General features: G+C 38.2%; 1 protein-coding gene and 1 long non-coding RNA gene across 2 annotated transcripts in view; one reads left to right on the top strand and one right to left on the bottom strand.

The window, feature by feature from the left end:
- Positions 1–9,841, top strand: part of SLC15A5 (solute carrier family 15 member 5) — a 74,148-nt gene extending 64,307 nt beyond the window's left edge. Inside the window, exons 8-9 of the mRNA XM_077756418.1 lie at positions 4,810–4,918; positions 9,694–9,841. Of these exons, the coding sequence (XP_077612544.1) occupies positions 4,810–4,918; positions 9,694–9,841 (257 nt within the window). The remainder of the gene's footprint in view (positions 1–4,809; positions 4,919–9,693) is intronic.
- Positions 9,842–12,854: 3,013 nt separating this feature from the next.
- LOC144225256 (uncharacterized) overlaps positions 12,855–20,771 on the bottom strand; it is a 111,295-nt gene continuing 103,378 nt past the window's right edge. Inside the window, exons 2-3 of the long non-coding RNA XR_013333254.1 lie at positions 15,421–15,579; positions 12,855–13,131 (exon numbers count right to left, since the gene is read on the bottom strand). This is a non-coding gene — a long non-coding RNA (uncharacterized LOC144225256). The remainder of the gene's footprint in view (positions 13,132–15,420; positions 15,580–20,771) is intronic.

Raw genomic sequence — 20,771 nt, forward strand, 5'->3', positions numbered from 1 at the left:
TCCCTTAGCCTATGTCACTTTCCATATTTTTAATAAAGTCTTCTGTGAAAGTGTTCCCATTAAATCCCAGGTAATTGTGAGAAGCAGACTGCTGGGCTGGAGTGAGAATTTGACACCATTTTCTGACTGTCCAACAATCTGATCAAATGATGTGACTGCAAACTGGTCTCAAACATACATGACTACTGGGTGCCTCCTAAGGCTCACATTCACCTATAATGCTTTTCTTTGGGAGCTCTGCTACCGGAAAGCAATGAGCCTTGACCGTCATGCTCCCACCACTTCCTATCTTTCGGTTTAAGGGAGTCATACTCCCTGATGTAGTTTAGAAGCAGAGCTACTTGGTACTGGGTACTGATTAGAATGGAATATGGAACTGCTCCTTCTCCTCCCCAAAACAGGAATCATGCCTCAGAGCAACAGCAGCTGCTAGTCTTGGACACGACCTTGATTTCTGTGTAGGGGCACGTACTCATCACCTCCCGTTCATCTGGCCGGTGGGGGAGGGATCCTCAACCTAAGTAGGAAAAGATGGCTGAAAATATGACCCCTGACACCAGAGAGATGGGCTGACAGCAGCTTATTAGTCAGACACACTCACAAGCTAGGGGAGAAGGTGTCATGCAAGGCCATATGGGGGCTCACTTGGCACTAGAGTATCAAAGGTCTGTGGAGGGCAAGCTTGGTAGTAACAAAGCAGGGAGTGACTCCCGGGTCCCACAAGAGGATGTGACTTCCTGTTTGCGTGATGTTGAGGTCTGAGAAGGAGGCGAAAGCTTTAGGGTGAGGACCAGTAGCAGGCGGCTTGCCCAACTACTAGGGGAGCTAGCCAGGCGAGGGAGGCCTTCCCCCTGGGTGGGGAGCGTACATGAAAGGGCAAAGAAACATGTGGTTAGGTCTTTGGGGCCCTGTGAGGCTCAAAGACATAAAGGCAGCACGTGAAATGTAGGGCTTTACAATACAGGGCATAACATGGGACAAGAATAAAACTTATTCCTCTTTCATATTAGTGACTTTGTGCTGTTTATAGTAACATAATCCTATTCGCATCAATGGGGCTTTCGTAGTGCAGTGGTAAGTACGAAGACGAGGGTTCTACTGGCAATGCCTCAATTTATCTCTCTGTACCTTTGCTCTTTAATTTGTAAAGTATAAGAACTAGTCTAGATAATTCTATAGTCCTTTTGTGTCGAAAATGATAATATAAAATAAATAGAAACATTTTACTTAGTATCTATAAGGTCTAACTCCAGAGTAATTACCTGTTTGCATGTGTCTCCTACTAATCTATGACCTCGTTTTCTTCAGCAATCTGAAATGCTCGTTTTATGATACACGAAAATTTAACAAATGATCTTCAAATGAATGAATAAATCTAACTGAACAAGAGCTTTGTAGAGAACTTCTAAACCATGCAAAATGTTTTGTGAGTGTTCCATTACCAGTGGTCTAACATTCATTACTAACTAGCTGGTTATTCTATTAAAGTATTTAACTCGTGTTCACTGTGAGCATCAACTCAGGGCATTTACTGTCCACCACCACGTATGTAGCACCTTCTCTTCTCGTGTTGTTAACCTTCCGTACCTTCCCAAGCTAAGATCTGGAGAAGTTTAGTGTGCTCCATTTTAGACCTAAAGTCTTCTCTTTGTCTCCTTTGGCAAGGATGCCCCAGATTTCAATCAGCTACTAGAAATGTCAGGTGAAAAATGGCACAAATGTGAATTACGACAATAAAAGTTTATAAGCTACTAAAATAAAGTTATAGTACCTAAGAGCTGAGTCAACTGACAATGTTAAATGGAACATTTTACAACCAGTCCTGGGATAATGATAAAAAAAAAAAAATGGCACACAGAACATGAAGAAATATCTGACAGGAAATGGGCCCGAGATCAAGTTCAGGCTACATGATTTTGTATGAGCTACTTCTAAAGTGTGTGTGGCGGGAGGGGGTGGGGGGGGATGATAATCTAAAGTTTATGGGGCGCCTCCTCTGTGTCCAACCCTTGACATCTATTATCTCTTTTACTTCTCATAACAGCTCAGTGAGAAAGGTGTTGTTGTCATTTTAGAGATGAGAGACTGAGGCTGAAGTGGTCCAAGTGGACAAATGCCCCAAAACAAAACTATTAAATAACAGACACAATATTTGGCTTCAAAAGCCTCTCCACCCCCAAAGCCCATTCTCTTCCTTTATCAGTCTATGTAAAGAGATAGCTCACACCCAAAGCACTCTCTTTACACAGACTGATAATCTCTATATAAATAAAACCAATTTCCGGTTTCATAAAGTATCTCTCTGTCCAACTTGACGCTCATGCGTATTCCATGCTATCAATTCAGGTGATCGTTCCCTTACCATGGAGCTCACCGTATAAATTAGTTACACAGGGAATGTGAAATTATAGCTAAGGAAGGCAAAAATATGGGGCTAGCATGAACATCAGCATTAGGAAGGAAGTTGAACACTAAAATGATATTCAAGAAGGACTATAGAAATGTTATAGGAGTTTGAATAGGTGAGATGGCATTTTATTTTTTAAATAACTCCACTCACAAAATGTTTTGTGTTACTCATAAATTCCCGCTGCCTTTCCCTAACCTTTCTAGCATGACCTCCTCCTGTCATCCCACATGCCCATAATTCCAAGTCACAGTGCTTCTCATTTGCTCCNTCTGATAGGCTGGTATCTGCTGTAATTGCACAATTTTTAGAAATATTATGTTTTACCTTTAAAGATCTTACAAAATTTATATCCTTCTCCCTCATCTGACTTTGTTATAATATAAAGATAGCCTTTTCAATTACTTATTATGGACCAAAATTCATGCTCGAAGCAGAATTAATGTCATGTTAATTCTGAGGCTTTGCACACTCTGTACAAACTCCTCTTACTCCAGCCAGAGAAACACGGTGATAAAATGGTCTAAATGCATCACATGCAAAGTGCTGATGTGAAATGAAAAGGACAGAAATATGATTGGGATATTAATTCAAGAGAAATAAGGAAATAGGCTGTTTGAATAAGCTTAGCAGGGGGGCTAGTTCTTCCTAAAAATACGTGTGATGTTATCTCACCTTAACCTTGACTTCCACCCCAACTACCCCTGTTCAAGTACAATCAAATGCTTGGTTTCTACACACACACACACAAACACACACACACACACACAGAGGGCTACACAATACCCAACAGACAGACAGAGGGAAACTTTTTGTGAAACTACTCCTATCAGATGAAGGCATTATATCAATACAGCAATAACACCATACATTTCTATTGTAATGGAACACAAATTAATAAAATGGGGAAGTAGAACTTGCCAAATAGCTTTAAACTCAATACCAGATTTCAATTATAGGTCCAAGACACAAGCTAATTGTCATGGTTGGTCCATAATAATAGTCATTGTTAAATGACAGAAGAGAAACAGCTTTAAATGCGAAGTGGCACAATTAATCACAGCTGTCATACTTATGTACTTGCTGACTATCAACCCTGAACAGAGCATTTAATTCAAATCTCATTTAAAAGTATGCACTGTCAAGGGAGAGGCCAAGAACCATTTTCTAGTTCAGGAAGCAACTCACAACCCATGTGCCAAAGATGTTACTATCGGCACATAGACTGATTGCACTCATCCCACACCTCCCTTTACAACCTATTGTAGGAACTTCCAGAAAAAAAGCAAGAAAATGCCAAACCTTGGCATCTGACCGCTCAGAGAAGATCAATTCCTGTTCTCATAACGCATAACTTTTTTTCGGAAATACTCTGCCCATTCAGAACTGCCACTGAATTTAAGTTTTGTCCGTGATGTTAGATTTTGCCTTTTGAGCAATCTTTTTAATATTCTGTAATACTATATATCTATATTTGTTAATACTAAAATCCTACTGTTGATTTAAAAGTGCTGCATAAAACTAAGTGTTGCATATATAATACATTGTTTCATATAATCTATTAAATAATAATAGCTCAAAACCCACTGAAGGAAGATTGAGTATGTATAAAACTAGAGATGGTACATATAGATATAGGTATGGATTTGGATATGGAAAGAGAGAGAGAATTATAGCAAAGATCCAAAGCAAAAGTTAAAACTTAGGAGCAAAGTAAGAGCAATTACCTTGAATCCTAAACAGTTTCATATGTATTGATGTGACGGTTTTGTGTATAGCAGTATGACATCATAAGAAAGTGCAGATACCTTATTTAGAAGAATTAATTTGAAGGAATTACTTATCAGGTCAAAATAATACCTTCACGTCAACTAGAGATTTCAAGTAGTTTGATCAATAGGTTGTGTGATATAATAAGGTAATACTAGATTTATCTAAGTTGTCAAAATAATGTAACATCTGGCATCTACGTCTATTATGTCACTAACCTTACAATCAGAACTGGCTGTGGTAAATAGTTTACATTTATTCAGTGCCTATTTAATGAACAATTCCTACGTGTCAGGCACTCTAGGAACTAGATATACAAGGATGAATAAGACATATACATGGTTCTGGTATATTAGCACAATCAGGATTACTTTTATAGCCCAGTTCTTCTGAACCTATATTGTGTTATACAAATTAAGTTTTTTTGACCTTCGAAGTGTTTGTGGTACTTTGCTTGTTATTTTAACATTAATTACAGAATTAAATGAGTCTTGTCAATGAGTTTCAGATGAGCTTTTTTGCTTTGTAGATATTATTGAAGCGAATAAATCTCGATGAATAGTGGAATGATAAAATATTCACAGAAACTTACAACTCTGCAGTTGAATAACAATTACATTTGTTCCAAACAGGCAATTGGTTTCCAAACACATTAAACAAAGGCAATTTAGAAAGCTTCTTCTTCTTTTTGGCATCATTAACATTGTTGAACGTCCTGGGATTCTGGAGTGTTTCACAAAGGTAAGTGTGTGGTAAGATGAGCAATTTCTGAGTCCATGAAATATTGATCTGGGAACCGTCAGTGGGCCAACAGGAATCCTGTATGCCATGACTGGACAAATTAGCATATTAAAGAAATTTAACAGATTATTCAGAGCAAGAAATTTCAATTTAGACTTCACTTTTGCCATTGATCCTTATAATAAAATAGTGCTTTACTCGGTTCTAAAACATGTCCTGAAAGAAGATATGTTTTCTCCACTACATAGTATCGCTTTAGAATTAGAAATAACCATATTGATAATAGGAATGAATGAGTCATTATCATTAAAAGCAAATATCATTAAACAAATAGCTAGAAATCTAATGATGCTTAAGATTTGGATCCCATTCAGGCCTTTCAATCAGCAGTGACCATTTCAAGGTCAATAACAAACTGCAGAATCATTTAGTCAGTCACCTGAGACCAGTCAGTGGCTTCTCACGTTATCATCTACCATCCATCCATCGCCAGCCCACCTCTCTTTCTCTCACTGACATTTTTGGGTGACTGTGTACTTTTAAGCAAATTGTCTAACCTCTCTGAGCCTCTGTTTTTATATTTGTGAGATAAAATAAGGAAACTCACATCTTGTGGGCTTTAGGGATAATGAATTTCGGTAAAGGGCTGAGCACAGTATCTGTCACATTGTGGAAACTATAGAGATCTTTATTTTTCTCACTTCCCTCTATTCACTTTTCTATTTAGTCCTATTTTATCTCATCATTGTCACTACTCCCTTGCCTAAATCAATCTTTTATTCACTGAATAAATCTCCGTTGGAACACCAGTCATGCGATACATACGACAGAAAACTAGAAGAACGCAAAGTCAGTAAGTCAATAAATGTTTAGTGCTGCGATGTTCCTGCTTTCATGGAGCTTATGGTCCAATATACAAGAGAGACACTTAATTCCATGCGAGGCAGAATTAATGACAAAATCAAAAGTCTTAATGGCTCCCTGAATTTTTAAATGTCTTCCCTTCCGAAGTAGGCAAGTTATTGAATTGACCCTCCACAATATATATACCTATCTCATTCTTGGATTGAAAGTCAGATTAGAATATCAGAGTCTTGCAGCAGGATTCAATGGACATACCCTCGGCTCTGGAGCCAAATAGAGTCATAATGAGAACTGAAGGTGAAGGCAAAGCCTCTTGCCCCTCATTCGCTGCCTCCAAACACACATGTGGTGCTTCTCTTCCAATTCTTATAAACCCTGTGCTGTTTCCCCATTTTTACACTTTCTCCCACTGTAAGACCTGACCTTTGTCTTTTCATAAAGTAGCTTGAAAGGTAATTTTTTGAGTCAGCCCAGTTGAATCCAGTTCCACAACTTGGCTGTAGAAATTTCAGCAGAAATTTCGAAATAGCTATTTAGCTTTGCTAAGCCCATTTCTTCATTTGTAAAATGAAAACAGGAAGTATAGTGATTGTGCCAAAAAGTTGTTGTGAGGATGAGAAAATGCTCAGAAATGTTAGCAACAGTAATAACAAGGGCCTCGTACTTTGCCATATGCCCCCCTTCTTCCTCCTTTCTAATTCTTCTTCTCATGCGGAAGTGTGGCCAAAATGACCAGGATTATGGGCTGAATTCATGGAAGCACTAGCACTGGAACCAGAATCTATTAGCTCAGGGATTTACTCATTCATTCATTCATTCATGTATTCATTCATTCAACCTATATACTAAGCATTGTTCCAGGCACTAGAAAAAATAGAACTGAAGACAACAAAATACCAGTTTATATGGAGCTACTATTTAGTACTCAAATTTGATTATTTAAGTGTGATTCTTTCTCTGTGATTGTGTAACATGTGAGTTACTACAAAGAAGTGAAAGATGGTGGAGTGGGGTGCAGAGAAGGAGGCAAGAATAAAATTGTACAAGGCACCAAATACTGGAGGAACCGAAAGTGCAAGGGACTAAGTGATAATAGAAGATTTAGTGGGAAATACATCTGATTCTTAGCAAGTCTTCTCTATTTCCTTACATTTTCTTTTCCTTTGTTTCTGTTTACTTTTTGAGGGAAGGGGGAAAAAAATAAAGACAGGATAAAACAAAGCAGGAAGGGAGGAGATTAATTTTCCAAGTGTTGAGCACTCCTATCTTGGGCAGCATGCAACACACACGCAAATAACGTCATGTAATCTCTACCTCCTCCCTTTTACATAAGTCTTACCACTCTTTAGAAATAAAAAAGCTAAAGTGAGAATCTAAGTAAGTAAATTGACTAGGTTCACACACCTAGGATTCACACCCACATGTGTTTCTTTATTAAGCTCATGTGCTTTCTCCTACAGCATACCGTTTCTAAGTGCCACAGAAGAGCCTTTACCTACTCTGTGACAACCCCTTGACCCTGGTAGGCAGGGAAGAAACCCATCCCTTCAGTTAAAGGAACCATACCCACCATCACCTGCTGATCAGGCGCCAGGAAAGAATGGGTATCACATATCAGAAGAAAAGAGAGTGGGAAATTTGCCAGTAGAGAGCAAGCAGCTAAAACCAACTACACTAGTGCAAAGTCACACATTGCCCTGGGTACCTATAGCCCATTGGGGTGGGACGGTCCAAGCCAGAAGGTAGGCAAGACACTATATGGAACTTACAGCAGGAGATCAACATCTATTGTAAAGAATGAAGGATTCTGACTTAGTTCTATACTGATTGTGACTGTCAAACACTAACAAACAGTAAGTATGTGAAGAAATAGGAGACAACACAGGTGTTCTAGAGACAGTATTATTGAAACATATTATTTACGAGTCAATGTTTGATTGCAATAAACACTCCATCACAATTCAATTTTTACCAAACACAATGATCTTCAGAGCCAGATAACAGTGGCAAACCCATCAAGAACAGGACTGTCCCAAGTTATTCTTGTCCCTACGGTTTTTAGAACAGTATATTGGTTATGAAACAGGTGGCCTTAGTTCTCTGGTGGCCCCTGAGGGTACCCCCACCATGAATTTTATATTAATGTGATGCAATCCTAGTGTAAGTCCTAGAACAAAAAGAATCTTGTGGGTCACTGGGATATCACCTAACGGAATACCATTAGGAATTATCTGTGAATATCAGGCCATGTTTATTTTTCATTTGGACAAGAGCATGCGTGCGTGCACACACACACACACACACACACACACGTAAAGCCCGCTGCCTTTGTCTCTCTTAGAGTGCTCTTCAATCAAATCTGAAAGTAGCAATGGTAACATGTCATACCTGAGACTCTCCAGGTTGGAGGCAAAGGATGTAGGTAGATGAAATGTCTTTCCCTAGCTGAGCAGTATTGCATAAACATCTCTATAGTGCCAGACACAAATATGTATCCCACATTAGATGCCGAAATAAAAAGATATTACAGATGTTTTAGGGAGGGAGGGCAAAAGGTTGTTTGTTTTTATAACAACACCACGTCCCTCCAAGGTTGTAAAACACATCTTAAAGTTGATACTGTTGCTCTAACTTTGTCAATGATACCAGTAGTCTTTTGTGCATAACCTGTCACAATCAGAGAAAGCAACGTAACTCAGAGACAAGAGACCACTTATTCAAGCATATTCTTCTCTTTCAGTTATTTGAGAGGGAATAGAAGGTAAAATTCACTTTGGAAACCTTCACAAATCAGAAGTAGATGTCTGACCCCAGAAGCTTACATATATCTGATAAAATTGAACTTACAGTCCATATTCACTTGTTCACCAACAAATATTTGTAAGCATCTGCTATGCACTAGCCACTAGGAACACAGCAGTGAATAAAGCAGTCCGAAATTCCTATCCCCTAGCTTAGTAAGAAGTGTTTGTGTGGTTTTTTTTTTTTTAATGTTTGTTTACTTATTTTTTTGAGGGAGGAAGCACGAGTGGGGGAGTGACAGAGAGAGAGGGACAGAGGATTCGAAGCAGACTCTTGTGCTGATAGCAGAGAGCCTGATGCAGGGCTTGAACTCAACAACCATAAGATCATGGCCCGAGCCAAAATCAAGAGCCGGACGCTTAACTGACTTAACTACTCAGGCACCCCAAGAGAATAATGTGTTTTTAAAAGGAGTGTGCTACAGTGAGAAAAGGCCAGAATTTTGAATAAGAGAGTTCTGGTTCCCAATAGCAGTTAGGCTCTGCTAACTACTACTCATATGAACCCCAAAGAAGTCATTAACCTCTTAGAACTTTAGTTTCCCTATCTGTGAAATGGGGATGATTTCCTCCTTCCAGGGTTATAGTGAGAATTCACTAAGCAAGGGTGGGTATAGTGCCCTATCATGGTGTCTGGTACTTAGAGGACACTCAGGAAAACCAGGTGTTTCTTGGGTCAGAAGTAAAGGGTATGCATTCTAGAAATGAATTCATGGGTTTCTTGTTTGATGATGGAGCTTTCCACATAGGTTCAACACCGAATTTACAAATCTGTGCATCTGAAGTATTTCGTGAGTCCTGGCCTCCATGAAAACTGCAAAGTTGATAAGGTTTCAGACCTTCCCCCGTCTCACGCCATCAGTCATTGCAGGTTGGAAAAAAGCGCCATCTAAAGGTCCTGATGAGATACCTTCATATGTCCTAAAAAACTCCTTTTGTTGTTTTATAAAGACTGTTTTGGTACGCAGTACTCTTAAATAATCATCATGGTTGTGCCAGTATCTATGGGCCCATAATAAAAGGTAGACAAGCACAGGAAGAAGGCAGATGATTTATCAAGTCATCTACATCTGGTCTTAAAAAAAAAGGCTTTCTTTCTTTCTTTTTTAGGTATTGTAATCTAAATCATTTTAATGCCCAGAACATCAGTGGATGTAATCTTGAAGAAACACTTCTCCTCCATGAAAAGTCTCAGAAATTTTATGGCAGTACACAGGAATTTTCTTCAAGTATTGATCTTTGGGAGACAGCCCTATGAAACTACATTTGACTCTACCTGTCCTATGAGCAAAGTATTCATTGTTTTCTTCAGCTGAACACCTTATGCATTTTAGCTTAAGAACTAATATGCATGGGAGTGGCTTTATGAATATTATTGGTGTACTGTATTTATAAAGGCTAATTTAGCCTTTACTTATTAGCCTCTGGTAAACTATTATGCCTTTGCATTAACACATTATGTATTATCATTGATAAAGTAATTTCAAAGTCTGTGATTCCTCCATGACAACAAAATGATAATTTCCTATACATTACAATATTTTACAATTTTTTACAACGATGGTTCAGCCATTAAAAGCAATAACAATGACGTTTTTAGTTTTAATGTGCCAATAGAATCAAAATAATAGTATGTTAACATTCCCCTTTTCTATACATTTATTGAGCACTTATTACATGCCAGACCTGTATAATCATATACTCTATATCTGACTAAATAATAAATTTAAACATGACTTTACTATATTTGATCTTCATATTATCCTATCAAGATATGAAGTGAGGAAATTTTCTCTGAATTAAAAAGCAATGTTAACTAAAACAGAGGCCCTTAACAAAGAAAGAATATTCACATCCTAAAGAAGTTGTAAAATAAAGGTAAATGATGGCATGATTCTGATTTCAGGAAAAAAGAAAATTGAGGAAGATTAAATGAGTATTGAGAGAGTTAATTGATGATTCAAACAGAGAAGCTTAAAGAGAATAATGACACCTTTTTTTGTCTTCAATGCTACCAATTCAGACGTATTCAGAAAATCGTCTCCCAAAAGACATAAATAACATTTATTCTTTGAATAAACAAAGAAACGTGGAAACTCCTATATAAAAAATAATTTAAAAAATAATAAACCAATATCAAACAAAACTAATTCCCCCTATCTTTGTAGCAATGCTTGTCAAAGTTTGGTTGAGGATCACCTGTTTTAGGAAAATCTTTCTGGCTCCTACCAAAGGCTGCTTTAACCCAAATCTTTTTCCAGGAATCGGTGGGTTTATCAAACACACCCAAATCATTCTCGTGCTCCCTAAAGTATAAGCACCACTGCTTTCTAGGGCAGTTCACAGCGGATAGGATAGGTGGGTTTATCAGCTGATTGCCAGTGATTCTGCAATTAAGCAACTTCCCTTGTGTATACCTAAAATATTTTATATCTGTAGAATAAAAGATTTATTCATCTTGATTAGATATGATATGCATTTTTAATTGCAAAAGAGCAGCTGTAAAGCACCAGGTGTTTCTCTTATTCAAACAATTTTTTGTTCACTCGTTCGTTTGGAGGACAAACAAAAAGGCCAGCTCTTGCAGACATAAATTCTTGCCCTGTAACTTTTCCAAATCTCTCTCTCTCTAATCTTTTTTTTTTTTTTTTTTTTTTTTTTTTTTTTTNATACATCTTACAGGTTTTCTTTGCTGCAAAGGTTAAATGCCACGATTGCAATTACATCTAAAATATCAAGAAACCTTTAAACATCTCACGTTAGTACAAAGTGAGTACCTCTGGCAGTCTCTGCCACCATTAGAAAAGAGGGTCTGTTTTATTTTGTTATTACTTTTTTTTCAAAAAATTTGCTTTCATCTCCCAAATTTCTACACCATAATAGAAAAAAGTGCTCATTACGCTTTCACTCGTCCTTAGAGATGAAAAGAGATCTACGGAATTATATGGCTGACCCAAAGCAAACACCGAAAGAGCTTAGAATTCTCACATCGGGGTTGACACTTGCGATCAGCTAAATTGCGGTAACTACACAGGCTTCCATTCGGAACAGGATGCATTCACACGGCAGTTTCTTCTCTAGAGCCTAGCAACATTATCATTGAGCACCTGGAATAGTTTAGGCATTAAGTGTAATTGGTTTTGCTTTACATAAATCTGTAGCTTTGTAAATAAGCGGAGCATTTCAGCTTCTATATAACACCAATTAACTTAAAGGGATGTGTTGTTTGCAGAAGCCTGCTGGGTCTGTACTGTATTTCTCCCAGAATATGCTCAGCGGCGGGCAAAGTTCTGGGTCCCTGCAGTGTTCCATTTACTCCCAGTCACTTGGTGCCAAGGGTCTGTACCCACACACTCATTTGCTCCATTTTTCTGTGGTGAAAGATTGAGAAAATGAAGTCTTCCCTAAGAAGCACCTTCTGTGCTCTATTTTTGTCCATGAGCGGGACCTGAAAGGCAAGGTATTTGAAAACGTTTTCTGTGACCCGCAGAGCACAGGTCTGACCCCATCTGATTCTGTCCACAACTGACAGTAACATCTCTTTCCTCTTCCATTTTTTTCTGGGAACACTTCAGTCCAGCTCAGCCGAATGTCACTCCATTGAGCTGTACGCAACGTTAAGAAAACCATATCCTTAGTTCATGAATGTGCTAGTGAAAAAGTGTTTCCATCAGAATGATTTTTGTTAATCGTACTCAAAAATCTGCTCTTGCAAGTTGGTAAAGTTTTGCAAGCTCCTTGGACATTTCCCCTTTGTTATCTCTTCACTACATTTAATCCCTTATCTCTCATATCCCCTCAGGTAATCTTGATTTATAGCATTCATTCCACCCCAAACAACCTCTAATTCTCTCGGTTTCTGAAATTGTTTTATCGACCATCGGAGTAACAGCATCACAAACAACAACAACAACAACAAAAACAAACCCAGCTCATGATTCCAAAAAGTTTCCTATTAGTACCACGCAATTCACAAATTGAGAATCCACAATCAGCCCTTCTGAACACTGTCAAGATGCCTTGTTTTATGGAAACAGAGCTTCATCCTTAGATCCCTGAACCAGTGTGACAGTGGGCATATACTGTCTCCGCCGCAAGAGAAGCCGCATACAATTACCAGTCACAGGCTCATGAGTAAAGCCCTCAAATAAAATCAACAGCCAAGCGATGACAGCACCCAGGTGCTGCTGAAAGGCAGGTCTGCTTGTAGAGAACAGCAATATTAAAGGAACCATGACTAATAACAACTCACATCTATATCACCCTTTACAGTTCAGAGGTTGGTGTCACACCCATCATCGCGCTTGCTTAGCGCCACCCCTTTGGGAGGTGGGCACATTTCGGCGTGCCTGTTTTCTAAATGAGGCGTTGCGGCTCTGAGACATTAAGTGATTTATCCAGACCCACAGAGATAGTAGATGTCACAGACAAAACTTGAACGTGGGTCTATCTCTCTCTAAAGTGCCAGCTCCTTCTACAAACAGCACTCATAAGGTCACCAACACTGGCACATCCCCAACTGCTTCGGTGAAACGGTCTCTACATCATCTAAAAGGAAACAAGAATGAGAGGAAAGACCACGGAGGAGTTAGAGACCTTGACAAATGATTAACCAGAAACAAGGATCGTTCTAACATCTCTTCCCCCCTTGCTCAGCTTCTGTGGGGCAACGCGCTGTTCTCATGTGGACTTAGGTGTCAGAAGCACCCCACTGAAAAGATCCACCCAGGGTGACCATGTTGGGCTGGGGGTGGGTCTTGGGGCTCAAAACCATCCATTCCTTCTCCTTTCATCAAAATGCTCTGGATGTGCGACAGTCCGTTCCAAACTGCCTTAGAAAACAATTTGAGAAAATCAAATTTACCTCCAAAAATATTATTAATAATTGTAAAGACTCTGGCAGCACTTGCTAAGTAAGTATAAGGCACTGTCCTAGGTGTTTTGTCTATATTAGCTCATTGAATCATCACAATAACTCTATAAGGTAAGTACAATTAACTCCATTTTACAGATAAGAAATAGGAGGCATAGAGAAGGTAATGACTTTGCAAAGGTTATACATGCACTATGGACAGAGTAAAAATTTAGACCTGTGGAGTCTGGCTACAAAATCCATGATCCAGCCCTTTCTAAATACTGCATCTCATTATAACTGTGGTCTATAGTAGATTTTCAAATAATCTCAAGGGGATTCCAGGGAAGGCAACGCCTTAGCCTAATGGATTTCAACTTTTTCTGTCCCAACACATAAGAATATGACTTCTTCCATAAGTAATTGCTGGGTTGATTCTTAAGGAGCCATTCTTTTTTTTTTTAATATTTTTAAAAATTTATTCTTGAGAGAGAGAGAGAGACAGAGCAGGAATGGGGGAGGGGCAGAGCGAGAGGGGGACACAGAATCAGAAGCAGGCTCCAGGCTCTGAGCTGTCAGCACAGAGCCCGACGTGGGGCTCGACCTCACAAGCCATGAGATCATGACCTCAGCCAAAATCAGACACTTTACCGACTGAGCCTCCCAAATGCCCCTTAAGGAGCCATTCTTAACACCACTAAGTTGTGTTCCCATCTTCCCCTTCTGTGAATAATTACTGCCTTCTGCTTAAACCCAAAGGCATGATTCTACGGGCAGAATTTCAGGGGAATTTCAGGGGAATTACATGTTCCACTCTTAATTTTCACTCAGGTCATGATTTCATGGTTGGTGAGATCGAGCCCCAAGTCAGGCTCCATGCTATCAGTTTGGAGCCTGCTTGGGATTCTCTCTCCCTCTCTCTCTTCCCCATCTCTGCTTGTGCACTCTCTCTCTCAAAATAAATAAACATTAAAAGGAAAAAAGAAATAAAGAACGTCATGCACTGTGGCAGTGAATGGGTACATCTATCTAATAACTATTTTATGGCTACTTTTCCAGCAATCCTTAAATCACATGTAAGCCATCTGTTCCTCACATAAAACACCCCTTGTTAGATCAAGACTGGACCCTGAGGTCAACTAGGCTCTCCACTTCCTTAGCATCTGTGTAGATTTTGGGGATTCCCCCAGGCTTATTATCCAGTAAGAAATTGTCAGATAATCAAGGATAGTGATGACAAGACTCAATCTCTCTGTCTTTCTCTATCTATCTCTGTCTCTGTCTTTCTCTGTCTCTCATTTCCTGTCTTTTTCTGTCCCATTAAGATTGTCTACAGTAGAATGGATACTATTTCATAGCCGAGATCACTTCCCTACGTGATACCCTGCCATTAGTCCACTCAGAGAGCTTGCTAACTATTAAATAATAGCACCCAAACCCTTATGTATCGTCTATCTTACACAGGTTTGAATCCTTTTACTGGCTGGGAATCTGGTTGTTTCTTAAGCCTGCTAAACCACCAGTGATCAAGTCTCTTATAAATACAGTAATGAGTCTATGACAAGCGTCTATTACCATGGTAGCAGTGAGCCAGAAGCACATTTAACAACCCTTATGCAAAGAGCAAGGCAACAGTTCTACCAGGGATAAAAGATGGAGAAAGAAATGGAATCAATGAGAGGCAGAAATTTAGCAAACGTCAGGAGGAAGTCACCATAACATCAAAGATACTACCAAGAAAGTACACATGTCATCATTGTGGACAGTTTTCATCTTCCCAAAGCAATCTCTTGAAGCAAAATGAGAGAATGGAAAGGGTATGCTAAATTTTAAATAAGGGAAAGAGCTCTCTATTGGAAATGCCAGAGGGAAAGTGTGAGCTTCAACAGTGAGCTCGGAGGAAGGCCATCTGGAAACTCACTTCCCAGTTTAACATAATGTGCTGCGCATAGTAGGTGCCTTGGTTCACACGAATTGATTATCACCTCATTGAGAATGCCAGCATGCTTTTCATCATTTTCCCAAGCCTCTCTTAAACGAGAGAAGCCTCTCTGACCAGTTTCCACGGTGTCTCCAGAAATGCAGACTTTTGTTTCTTGTGCAGCCGGTGCAGCTCTGCCTTCTTTCATTGCAGCCAACCGTGCCTGAAAGACAGGAACAAACAAGATGGACAAGTGTGGCAGTGAATGAACCATTTTACTGCAATTAGAAGTTCACGGAGAATAAATTATCCTCTAGTTCAAGCTGTCCAGCAGTAATCCTCATTAATAATAACACTTCAACAACAGTCTGCTTCCCACAACGGCAGTGAGTGCTACAAACTTCAGCATTACTCTTGAAGCAGGAGTCACATCCCATACGGCTAGCCCAGATCGCCATATGCAGCACACGAGAGAAGGCTTAAATTACAAAGAAGCTTGAATGCATAACTGTCCATGAAGTTCACTGGCTAGATGAGCAGGTGGAAAAAATCCAAGGGCTTCTCTCCTTCCAGCTTTCTCTTCTAATTCATGCTAAATTGTAAATGATTTTTCACATTAATGAGTAAATCTATGTGAAAGGATACATTCCTCTCTTCTTGCTTCATTGAGGACCTCTCTTTTACCACAGTATCCTTATTCCCTACACATGGCTATGGGGAATATATGGTCCATGAAGGCAGAGATTTTTGTGGAGATATATTATTTCCACATATATACATGCATACAGATAGACATACATATGATATACATACATATGCATATCATATCTCTCTTTCATTCTATTTATATATTTTTTTCTCTCTTTCTCTCTCTATATGCATTTATCTCTATATCTCTATATCTATAACTGATGATATAGATAAAGATAGATGATAGATAGATAGATAGATAGATAGATAGATAGATAGATAGATAGATAGATATAGATAGTCCAACCTGGGCTAACTTGTCTAGTTCCCACCAATTTATCCTCTATATTTCTGACTGAGTGTTCTTTTGGAATCACAAGTCTGTCATATTATTCTGCCCTTGAATCTTGCACTCTAGTCAAACAACTGTTCCAGTCAAAAGTCCAAACTACTTGTAGTTTTCAGAATAAGTTGTGCTGTTTCACACTTCAGTGATTTGCTTGTGCCAGTTTCTAATATTACTTGAAATGCTCCTGCCACCACCCTTTGCCTAAAACACATCTGTTCAACTTTAAACCGAAAATGTCCACAGCAACATTTCTGGCCACAGATGAATTTCTAGGATCTTGCTACTGCTCATAAAGAGATAGAGCCTATTTCTTCTCTTTTTAAATTTAGACAGGACTTTCTGACATCCTCAACAAACAGAACCATGTTGGTGATCCTATGTAGCCCCTGAGGATACGTCATAAAAGGCAACGGGATTTGTGTTTGGCTTTCTTTTTGAGGGGTGGGGGATACTTGTCCTTGGATATCAGCCACCAAGCTCCAAAGAAGCCCAAAGTAGCCCATGTAGAGAGACAGCATGAAAAGGTCCACACAGAGAGAAACAGAGGCTCCTAGTCAATAGCCAGCATCAACTGCTGGCTGAAACACACACTCTCTCTCCCACTCTCTTTCTTTCCGTAGAAATAGATAGATAGATAGATAGATAGATAGATAGATAGATAGATAGATAGATGATAGATAGATGATAGATGATAGACAGATATTATATCTAGATATAATTAGATAGATAGATATAATATCTACATTAGATATGTGTAGATATAGATAGGTAGAGATAAAGATGATATAGATATAGATAGATAGATAGATGATAGATAGATAGATAGATAGATAGATAGATAGATAGATAGATAGATAGATAGAGATAGAGATAAATAGATATATAAAGCTTCCATGACTTCTGACTCTCAGTCTAGCTCAGTAGAGTATGGATTCCCGGAAGAATTATTATGAAAGAGCAAAAATGTCCATAGTCAAATGCTAGATTTAGCAAACAATTTAGTTCGATTTCTTCAGGACTTCTCAGAAGCTGTATTATGTACATTGGGAATTGCTAAGAAACAAATTTTCTATCCAGAGTTTTCTAAATTCATGTAGCCACGTAATGTTACTCAGAGAACACTTCTCAGCACTGATCTTCATTGCTACACATTGGAAAGTCTGGTAGGGTAAAAAATACATGGGTTTTGAAATTAGGACTGGAATTGAACTAAGTATGCATATACTAAGAGCTGGGCAGCCTTTGACAAGTCATTTCATCTCCCTGAGCCTTAATTTCTATGTCGGTAAAATAGGGTAAGAACATATTCTTCACAATACTTTATATGATCAATAAGAATTAGTTACCTACTATTTTTTCCTCCTCTTGAGTCAGCAATTATTTACTGGACATTGCCTATACTCCCCAAACAATTCACAGCTATATGTTAATTCATATGATATTCCTCATTATTATTTCAGGAAAACTAAAAGGGTTCCATCCTTCCTATTTGTTTTACTCAAAATAAAACTATTAATACCAATCACCTTGATACCAGACCCTGAATTTTTCCAGTTTGGGAACTTGAAGAGATGGAGAAGTAGAAATCTCATTTATCAGAACAAAAAGTCCCTGTTGATTCATCATAACAAGACTTCATTTCATGAAATTTGGAATTTCTCCAGATACACAATTAACATGTCTTCACTTCCTCAGTACTCACAATTGAATTGTAAATGGAGTTATAAATTCATACAGATAATCAGTATATAAGATGGAAAGAAACTGTGATGATTAATTTTATGTGTCAACAAAATGCCCAGATTAAACATTATTTCTAGGTGTGTCTATGAGGATGTTTTCCAATGATACTAGCATTTAAACCAGTGGACTTAGTAAAGTAGATTGTCTTCCCTGATGTGAACAGACATCATTCAATCCATCAAGGGCCTACATTAAACACAGAGTGGAGAAAGGGAGGATTCCTTCCCCTTCCCTTCTTACTTGCCTACTGAGCTGGAAAATTGATCTTCTGCGCTAAGACTGAGATTTACACCATTGCCCCTCTGATTCTCAGATCTTCAGACTTGGACTGGAATCACACCACTGGCTTTCGTGGGTCTCCAACTTACAAACAACAGGTTGTAGGGTTTCTCAGACTCCATAATGTGTGAGCCAGTTCTTCGTAACAAATGTCCATATGTATGTCTTATTGGTTCCGTTTCTCTAGAGAACCATGACTAATACAGATTTCTGAAAGTGATTCTAGAGAATCAGAATGTTAAGAATGAGTTTCCTGAATTGATTCCAGAGTTTCTGGAATTGGCTCTCTAACCTGACTAAACTTAAAGATGACAATCACTCTGTTTCCGATAGTAAAGAGAACACTGATAGTCCACACTATGACCTAGACACAACATCGGCATGAGATACTCCTAATCAACCACTTATAAGAATCAAGAAGGGAGGTAACTCTGTAATGATATTTTTTAGTATTTTTGAAAAACTAATGAATACAATGATGTTGTCTGGTTACTCCTAATGTTGCTGGGCAAAGTAGTGCAAGAAAAGGGTGAGCTAAGAGGTTTAAATTCCCAGTTCAAGCACCCCATAAATGACCTAAGAATTTCTTTATGTGCCCCAAATGAGTCTCCAGCTTTAGCTGGAGAGCTGAAATTGTTGAAAATCAAATGCAGAACCATCCTGTGATTTTGATGATTGAGTTACAAAGCAAGTGGAACTCAGAGCCTCACAAAGTGTCTACTATTAAGGTGAGGGCACTTATTTGGAAAGAATGAGATCCTGTAGATTGAAATGGGCACATGTGAGAAGACTTTGATGAAACGGGGGCATTGATACTATATTCTGAAGAGTCTTTGCCAGTGGAAGAGGTCTCCCCACCCTCAGTGCAATCAACCTCTTCATCCCACAATACAGTGTTGTATACAAACGACACATTCTTGAATGACCATTGGGTCAAAGGAAAAAATATTTAATTAGAAAATACATTGAGACAAATGAAAGTAAAAACACAACACACCCAAACTTAGGGAATGCAGCAAAAGCAACATTAAGAGGGAATTCATAGCAGTAAATGCCTACAGTGAGGCACATGCCTCTTCCCCAAGGAAAAAAATGAAGACACATTACAAGTGATTCACAGAAATAAAGAGGAAATAAGAGATTACCGTGTATAATTATGAACCAGCAAAGTGGATAACCTAGAGGAAATGGATAAATTTCTAAAAAACATACAACCCATCAAGACTAAGTCCTACAGACACAGGAAAGTCTGAAGAGACCTATAAATGGTATGGAGACTGAATCAGTAATCAAAAACCTCCCAACAAAGAAAAGCTCAGGACCAGATGTTTCACTGGTGAATTCTACCAAACATTTAAAGAATTAACACCAATGCTTCTTATACTTTCAAATACTTGAAGAGGAGAGAACACCTCACACTCATTTCATGAAGCCAAATTACCCTGTCAGCAAAGCCAAAGGGCACAGGAAAAGAAATGTACAAGCCAATATTCCAAATAGTAGATGCAAAAATCCTCAGTAAAATACTGGCAGAACAAATCCAAAAGCAGCATTAAAAAGATCACCATAACCAAGTGGTATTTATCCCTGGGATACAAGGATACTTTAACATATGAAAATGAATTAATGTGATACACCACATTAGCATAATAAAGGATAAAAATCACAAGATTGTCTCAAAAGAAGCAGTAAAAGCATTTGACAAAATTCAACATCCTTTCATGATAAAAATTCTCAACAAACTAAGAATAGAAAGGAATTACTTCAACAAAATAAAAGACACATATAAAAAGTCCACAGATAACATCCATTCATGGTGAAATAGAAAACTTTTCCTCTAAAATCAGGAACAAAACAACGATGCTCACTTTCACCGTTTCTATTCAATATAGTATTAGAAATCATTACCAGGCCAAATAAGCAAGAAAGAGAACTAAAAGGTATCTAAATCAAACGGAAGATGTAAAATTGTTTTTGTTTGCAGATAGAACGCTCTTATATACGGAAAATCCCAAAGACTCCACAAAAAGCTTTTAGAATAAACCAGTTCAGTAAATTTGCAGGATACAAAAATCAACAAATAAAAATTAGTTCTATTTCCATATGCTAACAACAAATTACCTGAAAAGGAAATTTGAAAAACAATCCCATCTACAATAACAAAAAAAAGAATAAGATACTTTTAGTAATAAACTTAATCAAGGAAGTGAAAGACTTATTATATACTAAAAACAAGACAGTGGTGAAAAAATTAAGCAAAACAAAAACAAGTGGAAAGAAATACCATATTCATGGATTGGAAAACTTAATATTATCAAATGTAATGTCTATCAAAATCCCAATGGCAATTTTTA

This window comes from Crocuta crocuta, unplaced genomic scaffold (genome assembly GCF_008692635.1).
Source record: "Crocuta crocuta isolate KB4526 unplaced genomic scaffold, BGI_CrCroc_1.0 scaffold262, whole genome shotgun sequence".
Taxonomy (NCBI): domain Eukaryota; kingdom Metazoa; phylum Chordata; class Mammalia; order Carnivora; family Hyaenidae; genus Crocuta; species Crocuta crocuta.